The 12,219-nt window shown below is 41.6% G+C and overlaps 1 protein-coding gene across 1 annotated transcript; it reads right to left on the reverse strand.

The window, feature by feature from the left end:
* Window positions 1–1,653: 1,653 nt before the first annotated feature.
* Window positions 1,654–10,086, reverse strand: LOC115161831 (proteoglycan 4). The gene is made up of 5 exons (XM_029712633.1): window positions 9,687–10,086; window positions 9,257–9,383; window positions 4,913–5,090; window positions 3,795–4,432; window positions 1,654–3,624 (listed from the first exon to the last, which is right to left on the reverse strand). Exons 2-5 carry the CDS (start codon window positions 9,374–9,376, stop codon window positions 2,518–2,520), a joined length of 2,043 nt encoding a protein of 680 aa, XP_029568493.1. The 5' UTR covers window positions 9,377–9,383; window positions 9,687–10,086; the 3' UTR covers window positions 1,654–2,517.
* Between the last annotated feature and the right edge of the window lie 2,133 nt (window positions 10,087–12,219).

The raw sequence follows: 12,219 nt of genomic DNA on the forward strand, positions 1-12,219 counted from the left end.
TATTTGCACATCGTTACAACACTGTATATGACATTTGAAATGTCTCTATTCTGTTGGAACTTTTGGGAATGTAATGTTTACTGTTTACATTTTTGTCATTTAGCAGACACTCTTATCCAGAGCAACTTACAGTAGTGAGTGCATACATTTCATACATTTTTTCCCCCCCCATACGGGTCCCCCGTGGGAATCGAACCCACAACCCTGGCGTTGCAAACACCATGCTCTACCAACTGACCCACACGGGATCACACTGTTCATTTCACTTATTATCTATTTCACTTGTTCTGGCAATGTTAACATATGTTTTGCCTTTTTTTATTTTATTTAACTAGGCATGTCAGTTAAGAACAAATTCTTATTTTACAATGACGGCCTAGGAACAGTGGGTTAACTGCCTTGTTCAGTGGCAGAACGACAGATTTTTACCTTGTCAGCTCGGGGATTCGATCCAGCAACTTTTCAGTTACTGGCCTAGGAACAGTGGGTTAACTGCCTTGTTCAGGGGCAGAACGACAGATTTTTACCTTGTCAGCTCGGGGATTCAATCCAGCAACTTTTCGGTTACTGTGCCAACGCACTAGGCTACCTATCGCCCCATAATGGGACCACTGTCGTCCCAAAAAAATTATACTTTGACTAATCTGTCCATAGAATATTCTTCCAAGAGTCTTGATGATCATCCAGTTGCTTTTTGGCAAATTTGAGTCAACTTTTTGGATGAGATGAGTCCCATTATGTCTGGAGAAAACCAGACACTGCATTCCACAGTAAGAACCTCATACCAATGGTCAAGCATGGTGGTGGTAGTGTGATGGTTTGGGGATGCTTTGCCGCCTCAGGACCTGGATGACTTGCCTTAATAGAAGGGACCATGAATTCTGCTCTGTATCAGAAAATTTTACAGGAGAATGTCAGGCCATCCATCTGTGAGCTGAAGCTGAAGCACAGCTGGGTCATGCAGCAAGACAATGATCCAAAACAAACAATCAAGTCTACATGAAAATGGCTAAAAAATAAACAAATTTGAAGTTTTGGAATGGCCTAGTCCAAAGTTTGTATGTATCGTGAAGTGAACATATATTTACAGTAAGCATAGATCGGGCCTGAGATCCTAGTGAACATATATTATTTACAATAAACATAGATGGGGCCTGAGATCCTAGTGAACATATATTTACAGTAAGCATAGATGGGGCCTGAGATCCTAGTGAACATATATTTACAGTAAGCATAGATCGGGCCTGAGATCCTAGTGAACATATATTATTTACAGTAAACATAGATGGGGCCTGAGATCCTAGTGAACATATATTTACAGTAAGCATAGATGGGGCCTGAGATCCTAGTGAACATATATTTACAGTAAGCATAGATGGGGCCTGAGATCCTAGTGAACATATATTTACAGTAAACATAGATGGGGCCTGAGTTCCGAGTGAACATATATTTACAGTAAACATAGATGGGGCCTGAGTTCCTAGTGAACATATATTTACAGTAAGCATAGATGGGGCCTGAGATCCTAGTGAACATATATTTACAGTAAAGATAGATGGGGCCTGAGTTCCGAGTGAACATATATTTACAGTAAACATAGATCGGGCCTGAGATCCTAGTGAGCATATATTTACAGTAAACATAGATGGAGCCTGAGTTCCGAGTGAACATATATTTACAGTAAACATAGATGGGGCCTGAGTTCCCGAGTGAACATATATTTACAGTAAACATAGATGGGGCCTGAGTTCCGAGTGAACATATATTTACAGTAAACATAGATGGGGCCTGAGTTCCGAGTGAACATATATTTACAGTAAACATAGATGGGGCCTGAGTTCCCGAGTGAACATATATTTACAGTAAACATAGATCTGCCCTCAGATCCTAGTGAACATATATTTACAGTAAACATAGATGGGGCCTGAGTTCCGAGTGAACATATATTTACAGTAAACATAGATCGGGCCTGAGATCCTAGTGAACATATATTATTTACAGTAAACATAGATGGGGCCTGAGATCCTAGTGAACATATATTTACAGTAAGCATAGATGGGGCCTGAGTTCCTAGTGAACATATATTTACAGTAAACATAGATGGGGCCTGTGATCTGTTAGAGCCTGTAAGTAAGCATTTCACTGTGAGGTCTACACCTGTTGTATTCGGTGCACGTGACAAATAAACTTTGATTTGATTTAGACTGCTGATCAAAGTCTTGGATAAGTGCTGCTATTGGTCACCTATAAATACTTAATTTCAGCACCTTCAATACTAAAAAAAACAATAAAGCACTGGGCCAATAATCTCTTAAAATCTTGAACCACAATCAATTCTTTTCACAGCAATTCAGCTATTTCTCAATTAATCTTTCTTTGATTTGCACATCTTCTCTTCTCACCTTCTCAAATCTCATTGCAGAGGGACCTCTCTTCCAATAAGGCTGATAAGGAGGCAAGGAAATAGAATCACGGACAGACAAACTTGAGACACAACCTCCTTCTTTCCCAAAACCCTTAATTCTTCATCCTCCAGGCCACAAACAGGGCTGAGACACTCAGGACAGCAGCCCCCAGGAAGTAGTAGCTCCCTCCTATTCTGGCTCCCTTCCTCCTCTCCCGTTTCTGCTTCAGCTCAGGGACAACGCTAGCCATCATGTCCTTGAGCATGACTTCTGCCTCCACAGCCACCGGGAGAGGACAGTTATCAGTGGAGGAGCCGTTGACGATGGTGACAGAAGGAGAAGAGGCTGGAGGTGGAGGATCAGGCTGTTTGGTTGAGGGGCTGGCGGCATGGCCGTTAGCAATCATAATCAGACCCTGAGAGTCTTCAGACTTACTAGCTGCTTTCGCCAGACTGTCCTCAGTTTGGTCGTGCTGGTTCGGACCAGACGACAGGTCAAGTTCTGTAGATCCAGAGAGAGGTGTGATTTGGGATTGTCTGTTGTGGTTCTGAACTGGTGGGAGTGTTTCAGACACACCTGCATCATTATTACCCAGCATGCTCTGTGTTTGGCCTTCCTGATTCTGGGTGTACGCGTCCTCAGACACGTGAATTACATTGATCAGCACTTCCTGGTACGTGTCTTCCTCAGGCTCGATACGGGACACGGATTCCTCTAGCTCCTCAGGGACTCCATGCTCCTGACATGGCAGAGGCGTTGCAGAAGTCAGAGGGACTGGAACACTAGCCAAGGGCTCTGGGACGGGGTCTGGGACCACAGCAGGACAGGTCACAGCAGCAGGACAGGTCACAGCAGCAGGACTGGTCACAGCAGCAGGACTGGTCACAGCAGCAGGACTGGTCACAGCAGCAGGACAGGTCACAGGAGCAGGACTGGTCACAGGAGCAGGACTGGTCACAGCAGCAGGACTGGTCACAGCAGCAGGACTGGTCACAGCAGCCGGCTCTGGGTCCGACACTGACCCGCTATCCATCTGCAGAAGCCATGAGCCTCCTGAGTATGGCTGGTTCTCACTGAGGAGAACGTCAGGCTTGCTGAGCTCCCGGTTATCCTCATCCATGGAGGTATGTACCGGGGGTGAGGCTGGGGCCGTGACCGGGGAGAAGTGATGACTCGGGGGGCTCTGAGACAGCTCAGTGTGCTGGTCATCTTCAGTCACCTGGACGAGAGATAGTTTTTAGTTCCCGCTTCTCGTCAACGTTTTCAACTCTTCGTTGATATTTCAAAATGTAGATGTGGTCAACAGATTTCATTTCGTTAGTAAGATAAATTCGGTTTAACTCTATCTAGTCAGTAAACATACAACATTTCACAAGAATTACTATTCACCTGAGTTGCAGTTGGATCAGAGTCCTCTACTGGCTTCTGGTGGAAGGTGGTCACTTTGGCTGTTGGTGGCGTGGTGTCCTGAACCGGACGTCTCTCAGAGGCCTGGACCGAGGCCTGGACCGAGGCCTGGACCGAGGCAGGAGCATCGGCGGTGGGAGTGTATTTAGTTTGGGGCAGGGTTGGGTTTAGGTCTGACACAGGCAAGGTGAGAATGGTTTCAGACAGGACTATATGAGATGGGTTATCCTCCAGAGATCCAGTTTCTACAGGACCAGGTTGGGAGGAGGTAGCGTTATCAGAGTGAGAGAGTGGAGGCTGTGGTTCAGAGACCGTTGTGGGCTCCATTTTCACTGAGACAGGTGAAGGTGCTGCCTGGGTGGCTGTGACAGGTCTTACTGCTGCTTCGAGAGCTTGTGGAGCTGGCTCTGGGGAGGCGCCAGAGATGGGAGCCTCAGCAACTGAGCTTGTGGGGACTACTGGCTGGGCACCATCCTCCGGACAGGCAGCAATCTTAGGGCTGAGTGACTCTGAAGGTGGTGTTGGCCAAGCTGGGAGGACCATAGAAGATGTAGGGTCCTTAGAGCTCTCTGAGATGGGCAGAGATGGGCTGGTAGGAGGAGCAGCAGGAGGAGAATGATCTAGGGAAACAAAAGCAGATTAGACTTTAAAAAAGTTTATGTATATAAGAATAGGGCACATGAACATCCCCAACAGATTTACCCTCCATGTTCTGTCTAAGGTTTATTGTAATGGTGAAACCTGCTGGAAAATGTCCTTAGATGAATAAAGTGGTCCAGTCATATACAGCATTTAATCAATCAAATGCATTTTATTATTTATTTTAACTAGGCAAGTCAGTTAATTAAGAACATATTCTTATTTACAATGATGGCCTACCGGGGAACAGTGGGTTAACTACCTTGTTCAGGGGCAGAACGACAGATTTATACCATGTCAACTCGGGGATTTAATCTAACAACCTTTCAGTTGCTGGCCCAATGCTCTAACCACTAGGCTACCTGCCAACCTAGTCCTAGAATCCAGTGATGTTTCACTGTGAAGTCTGTTTTTTTTAACACACTTTAAATAAAGTTTGATTTAATTTGATGGTGACTTACTGGTCTGGTTGTGCTTGTTCCACTCTGCTCTCATTTCATCAGCCAGGTCCTGGTGCTCCAGCACCTCCAAGGCTGACATCAACTCTTCTGGCCAGTTCATTCTCTTCTGCACACAGTCCAGCAGGATCTGCATTGCACTTGAGTTACCAATACGGCTGTTCATGGCCTGGATTTCCTCCTAAGAATATGATGAATGAGAATATTTGTTTAAAACGCATTTGAAAAAACTAGAACTACATACAAGTATGTGGACACCTCTTCAGATTGGTGGATTCAGGTATTTCAGCCACACACGTTGCTGACAGGTGTATAAAAAAAAATCGAGCACACAGCCATGCAATCTCCATAGACAAACATTGGCAGTAGAATGACCTTTACTGAAGAGCTCAGTGACTTTCAACGTGGCAGCGTCATAGGATGTCACCGTGCCAACAAGTCAGTTCGCCAGATATATGCCTTGCTAGAGATGCCCCGGTCAACTGTAAGTGCTGTTATTGTGAAGTGGAAACGTCTACGAGCAACAACGGCTCAGCCGCGAAGTGGTAGGCCACACAAGCTCACAGAACGGGACCGCCGAGTGCTTAAGGGCGTAAAAATCATCTGTCCTCGGTTGCAACACTCACTACTGAGTTCCAAACGGTCTCTGGAAGCAACGTCAGCACAAGAACTGTTCGTCGGGAGCTTCATGAAGTGGGTTTCCATGGCCGAGCAGCCGCACACAAGTGAAAAATCACCATGCGCAATGCCAAGCATTGGCTGGAGTGGTGTAAAGCTCGCCGCCATTGGACTATGGAGCAGAGGAAATGCGTTCTCTGGAGTGATAAAACACACTAGCTAGCATTAAACTTATCGTATAAAAAAAACTATCAATCTTCACATAATCACTAGTTAACTACACATGGTTGATGATATTACTAGGTTAACTAGCTTGTCCTGCGTTGCAAATAATCAATGCAGTGCCTGTTAATTTATCATCGAATCACAGCCTACTTCGCCAAACGGGTGATGATTTAACAAAAGCACAATCGCGAAAAAGTACTGTCGTTGCACCAACGTACCTAACCATAAACATCAATGCTTTTCTTTAAAATCAATAAACAAGTATATATTTTTAAAACCTGCATATTTAGTTAAAATAAATTCATGTTAGCAGGCAACATTAACTAGGCAAATTGTGTCACTTCTCTTGCGTTCAGTGTAAGCAGAGTCGGGGTATATGCAGCAGTTTGGGCCACCTGGCTCGTTGAGAACTGTGTGAAGACCATTTCTATCTAACAAAGACCGTAATTCATTTGCCAGAATTTTACATAATTATGACATACCACTGAAGGTTGTGCAATGTAACAGCAATATTTAGACTTGCCACCGTTCGATAAAATACAGAACGGTTCTGTATTTTACTGAAAGAATAAACGTTTTGTTTTCAAAATGATAGTTTCCGGATTTGACCATTTTAATGACCAACTTGGGGCGGCAGGTAGCCTAGTGGTTAGAGCGTTGGACTAGTAACTGGAAGGTTGCAAGATCGAATCCCCGAGTTGACAAGGTAAAAATCTGTTGTTCTGCCCCTGAACAAGGCAGTTAACCCACTGTTCCTAGGCCGTCATTGTAAATAAGAATTTGTTCTTAACTGATTTGCCTAGTTAAATAAAGGTAAAATAAAACTCCATGCTTTTGGAATGAGATGTTCGACGAGCAGCTGTCCACATACTTTTGGTCATGTAGTGTACCTGAATATACACAGCCATAACCAACACTAACCCATACCTGACTAGACACAGCCATAACCAACCCATACCTGACTATACACAGCCATAACCAACCCATACCTGACTATAACAGCCATAACCAACCCATACCTGACTATAACAGCCATAACCAACCCATACCTGACTATACACAGCCATAACCAACCCTAACCCATACCTGACTATAACAGCCATAACCAACCCATACCTGACTATACACAGCCATAACCAACCCATACCTGACTATAACAGCCATAACCAACCCATACCTAACTTTAACAGCCATAACCAACCCATACCTGACTAGACACAGCCATAACCAACCCATACCTGACTAGACACAGCCATAACCAACCCATACCTGACTAGACAAAGCCATAACCAACCCATACCTGACTAGACACAGCCATAACCAACCCATACCTGACTAGACACAGCCATAACCAACCCATACCTGACTAGACACAGCCATAACCAACCCATACCTGACTATAACAGCCATAACCAACCCATACCTGACTATAACAGCCATAACCAACCCATACCTGACTATAACAGCCATAACCAACCCATACCTGACTATAACAGCCATAACCAACCCATACCTGACTATAACAGCCATAACCAACCCATACCTGACTAGACAAAGCCATAACCAACCCCAACCCATACCTGACTATACACAGCCATAACCGACCCATACCTGACTATACACAGCCATAACCGACCCATACCTGACTATAACAGCCATAACCAACCCATACCTGACTATACACAGCCATAACCAACCCATACCTGACTATACACAGCCATAACCAACCCATACCTGACTATAACAGCCATAACTAACCCATACCTGACTATACACAGCCATAACCAACACTAACCCATACCTGACTAGACACAGCCATAACCAACCCATACCTGACTAGACACAGCCATAACCAACCCATACCTGACTATAACAGCCATAACCAACCCATACCTGACTATAATAGCCATAACCAACCCATACCTGACTATAACAGCCATAACCAACCCTAACCCATACCTGACTATAACAGCCATAACCAACCCATGCCTGACTATAACAGCCATAACCAACCCATACCTGACTATAACAGCCATAACCAACCCTAACCCATACCTGACTATACACAGCCATAACCAACCCATACCTGACTATAACAGCCATAACCAACCCTAACCCATACCTGACTATACACAGCCATAACCAACCCTAACCCATACCTGACTATAACAGCCATAACTAACCCATACCTGACTAGACACAGCCATAACCAACCCATACCTGACTATAACAGCCATAACCAACCCATACCTGACTATACACAGCCATAACCAACCCATACCTGACTATAACAGCCATAACCAACCCATACCTGACTATAACAGCCATAACCAACCCATACCTGACTATAACAGCCATAACTAACCCATACCTGACTATAACAGCCATAACTAACCCATACCTGACTATACACAGCCATAACCAACCCATACCTGACTATAACAGCCATAACCAACCCATACCTGACTAGACACAGCCATAACCAACACTAACCCATACCTGACTATAACAGCCATAACCAACCCATACCTGACTATAACAGCCATAACCAACCCATACCTGACTATACAAAGCCATAACCAACCCTAACCCATACCTTACTATAACAGCCATAACCAACCCATACTTGACTATAACAGCCATAACCAACCCATACCTGACTATACACAGCCATAACCAACCCATACCTGACTATACACAGCCATAACCAACCCATACCTGACTAGACACAGCCATAACCAACCCATACCTGACTATAACAGCCATAACTAACCCATACCTGACTATACACAGCCATAACCAACACTAACCCATACCTGACTATAACAGCCATAACCAACACTAACCCATACCTGACTATACACAGCCATAACCAACCCTAACCCATACCTGACTATAACAGCCATAACCAACCCATACCTGACTATACACAGCCATAACCAACCCTAACCCATACCTGACTATACACATCCATAACCAACCCTAACCCATACCTGACTATAACAGCCATAACCAACCCATACCTGACTATAACAGCCATAACCAACCCATACCTGACTAGACACAGCCATAACCAACCCATACCTGACTATACACAGCCATAACCAACCCATACCTGACTATAACAGCCATAACCAACCCATACCTGACTATACACAGCCATAACCAACCCATACCTGACTATAACAGCCATAACCAACCCATACCTGACTAGACACAGCCATAACAACTGGCCCTAATCATGACATCCATAACAAGGATAATATCTTACATTGAAGAAACGGTAAATGCTAAGTGGGATTATTGGGACGTCAAACTGTGACATCACCCCATTGAAGTTACAATCTTAAAACGGTTAAAGTAAGGGTTTAAGTTCAGAGAGTAAGGGATAAGGTTAGGGTTTAGGGTATGGTCATACCAAGGATCTCACTTAGCATCTACCATGAAGAAACATAAATCAGATTTGAATAAAGGCCAATGACCAACATCCGACCAGCTACCAACCCTGTCAGACAGTGTAAGGCAGGGCAGGTTGGGTATGAGCTCTGTGGCTTTCACTCTTGTAATAAGCTCCCTCATTCTGCGGCGCAGGTGCAAAGACAGTTTATCACGTGCGAAAGACATCTCTGTGCTGTTGAGAGAGTAGGAGAGAGCAGAGAAGAAATCGTCAACAAAATGTACATATTTATTTATATTAGATTTGACAATAAAAAAATAAAAAATAAATACAATAAAACGGCAATTCAACAACACGTGGATACAAAGCATTTAAAAGCATTGAGGTTAGCAACTTGTTTCCCGTTGTGATTCTCTCGGTCCAAAAGGTAAGTGACTATGACCCAGCAGTGTGTGTAATGCAGCTTTGCATTAGCTGTAAATGTACTCGCTAAAACTACGCAGGTTATGGGTTGTATTGTGAAGCTTTTATCCTTACCTGGTCTCTCAGATGATACGTACGTATGACTTCAGTATGGATCTCAGACTGATCCGTTTGGTTAAAAAAAAAACAAAAAAAAAACAGGAAATGAAATGAAATGAAAGAAGGGAAAAAATATAGTATGTCAGATTATGCAAGAATCGAATTTCATTATCAGTAGTGGAGGAAGAACTGCTGAAAATGGAAACAGAACCCAGGATAATGACTGCTGCTCTGTCTGGGAATCTGCTACTTCTATTGGTCAGGAAAACGAAAGGGAAAGTAAAAGATTAGTGAATAATGATGCAATGGCCCAAATTAGCTTTCGATGTCTGAGAGTTTAAGGGGATTTCCTGCTTTTTGAACGGGGCAATATTATACAGTATTATACAATATTATAGAGTACTATACAGTATTATACAATATTATAGAGTATTATAGAGTATTATACAATATCATACAGTATTATACAGTATTATACAGTATTATACAATATTATAGAGTATTATACAATATTATAGAGTATTATACAATATTATACAGTATTATACAATATTATACAGTATTATACAGTATTATACAGTATTATAGAGTATTATACAATATCATACAGTATTATACAATATTATAGAGTATTATACAATATTATAGAGTATTATACAATATTATAGAGTATTATACAATATCATACAGTATTATACAATATTATACAGTATTATACAATACTATAGAGTATTTTACAATATTATAGAGTATTATACAATATGATACAGTATTATACAATATGATACAGTATTATACAATATTGTACAGTATTATACAATATTATAGAGTATTATACAATATTATAGAGTATTATAGAGTATTATACAATATCATACAGTATTATACAATATTATAGAGTATTATACAATATTAGAGTATTATACAATATTATAGAGTATTATACAATATTATACAGTATTATACAATATTATAGAGTATTATAGAGTATTATACAATATCATACAGTATTATACAATATTATAGAGTATTATACAATATTATAGAGTATTATACAATAGTATACAGTATTATACAATATTATAGAGTATTATACAATATCATACAGTATTATACAATATTATACAGTATTATACAATACTATAGAGTATTATAGAGTATTATAGAGTATTGTACAATATGATACAGTATTATACAATATTATAGAGTTTTATAGAGTATTATACAATATGATAGAGTATGATACAATATTATACAGTATTATACAATATTATACACTATTAGAGTATTATACAATATGATAGAGTATGATACAATATTATACAGTATTATACAATATTATACACTATTAGAGTATTATACAATATTATACAGTATTATACAATATTATAGAGTATTATACAATATTATACAGTAGTATACAATAGAGTATTATACAGTATTATACAATATTATACAGTATTATACAGTATTATAGAGTAATATACAATATTATACAATATTATAGTATTATACAATATTATACAATATTATACAGTCTCAGTCCAAGCAGTAGCCTGCCATAATCTCAGCACTTAGAGAATCACAGACACAGTAGTCTAACTGTGACCCATTACACAACATTGAAAAAGGTTGAGGATCTGTCCCAAATGAAACTCTATTGCCTATAAAGTGCACTACTTTTGACCAGGTCCCATAGGGAACATAGTGCCATTTGGGATGCAAACAGTGTGAAATGATCCAAACCTACAATAGTGAGAAGGCCTGTACAGGTCTGGTCTAGTAACTATACTGAACACATTATAAACTAAACGTAAAGTATTGGTCTCATGTTTCATGAGCTGAAATGAAGATCCCAGACATTTTTCTCCATAAGCACAAAAAACGTATTTCTCTCAAATGTTGTGCACAGATCTCTGTTAAAGAGCATTTCTCCTTTGCCAAGATAATCCATCCACCTGACAGGTGTGGCATATCAAGAAGACGATTAAACAGCATGATCATTACACAGGTGCACTTTGTGCTGGGGACAATAAAAGGCCACTCTAAAATGTGCAGTTTTGCGACACAACACAATGCAACAGATGTCCCAAGTTGAGAGAGCGTGCAATTGGCATACTGACTGCAGGAAGGTCCACCAGAGCTGTTGGCAGATAATTTAATGTTTATTTCTCTACCAAAATGTCGTTTTAGAGAATTTGGCAGTATGTCCAACCAGCCTCACAACCCCAGACCACGTATAACCACGCCAGCCCAGGACCTCCACATCCAGCTTCTTCACCTGCAGAATCGTCTGAGACCAGTCATCCGGACAGCTGATGAAACCGAGGAGTATTTCTGTCTGTAAAAAAAGCCCTTTCGTGGGGAAAAACTCATTCTGATTGGCTGGGCCTGGCTCCCCAGTGGGTGGGCCTATGGGCTCCCCAGTGGGTGGGCCTATGGGCTCCCCAGTGGGTGGGCCTATGCCCTCCCACACCCACCCCTGGCTGTGCCCCTGCCCAGTCACATGAAATCCATAGATTTAAGGCCTAATGAATTTATTTCAATT

This window comes from Salmo trutta, chromosome 25 (assembly GCF_901001165.1).
Source record: "Salmo trutta chromosome 25, fSalTru1.1, whole genome shotgun sequence".
Lineage (NCBI taxonomy): Eukaryota > Metazoa > Chordata > Actinopteri > Salmoniformes > Salmonidae > Salmo > Salmo trutta.

Excerpts from the sequence above, each read along its gene's own strand:
- LOC115161831 (XM_029712633.1), bottom strand. The coding sequence starts at position 9,376 with ATGTCTTTCGCACGTGATAAACTGTCTTTGCACCTGCGCCGCAGAATG. Across the intron at positions 5,091-9,256 it reads GCCTTACACTGTCTGACAGG|GAGGAAATCCAGGCCATGAA; the intron begins GTTGGTAGCTGG and ends TCATATTCTTAG. Across the intron at positions 4,433-4,912 it reads GAACAAGCACAACCAGACCA|ATCATTCTCCTCCTGCTGCT; the intron begins GTAAGTCACCAT and ends TTGTTTCCCTAG.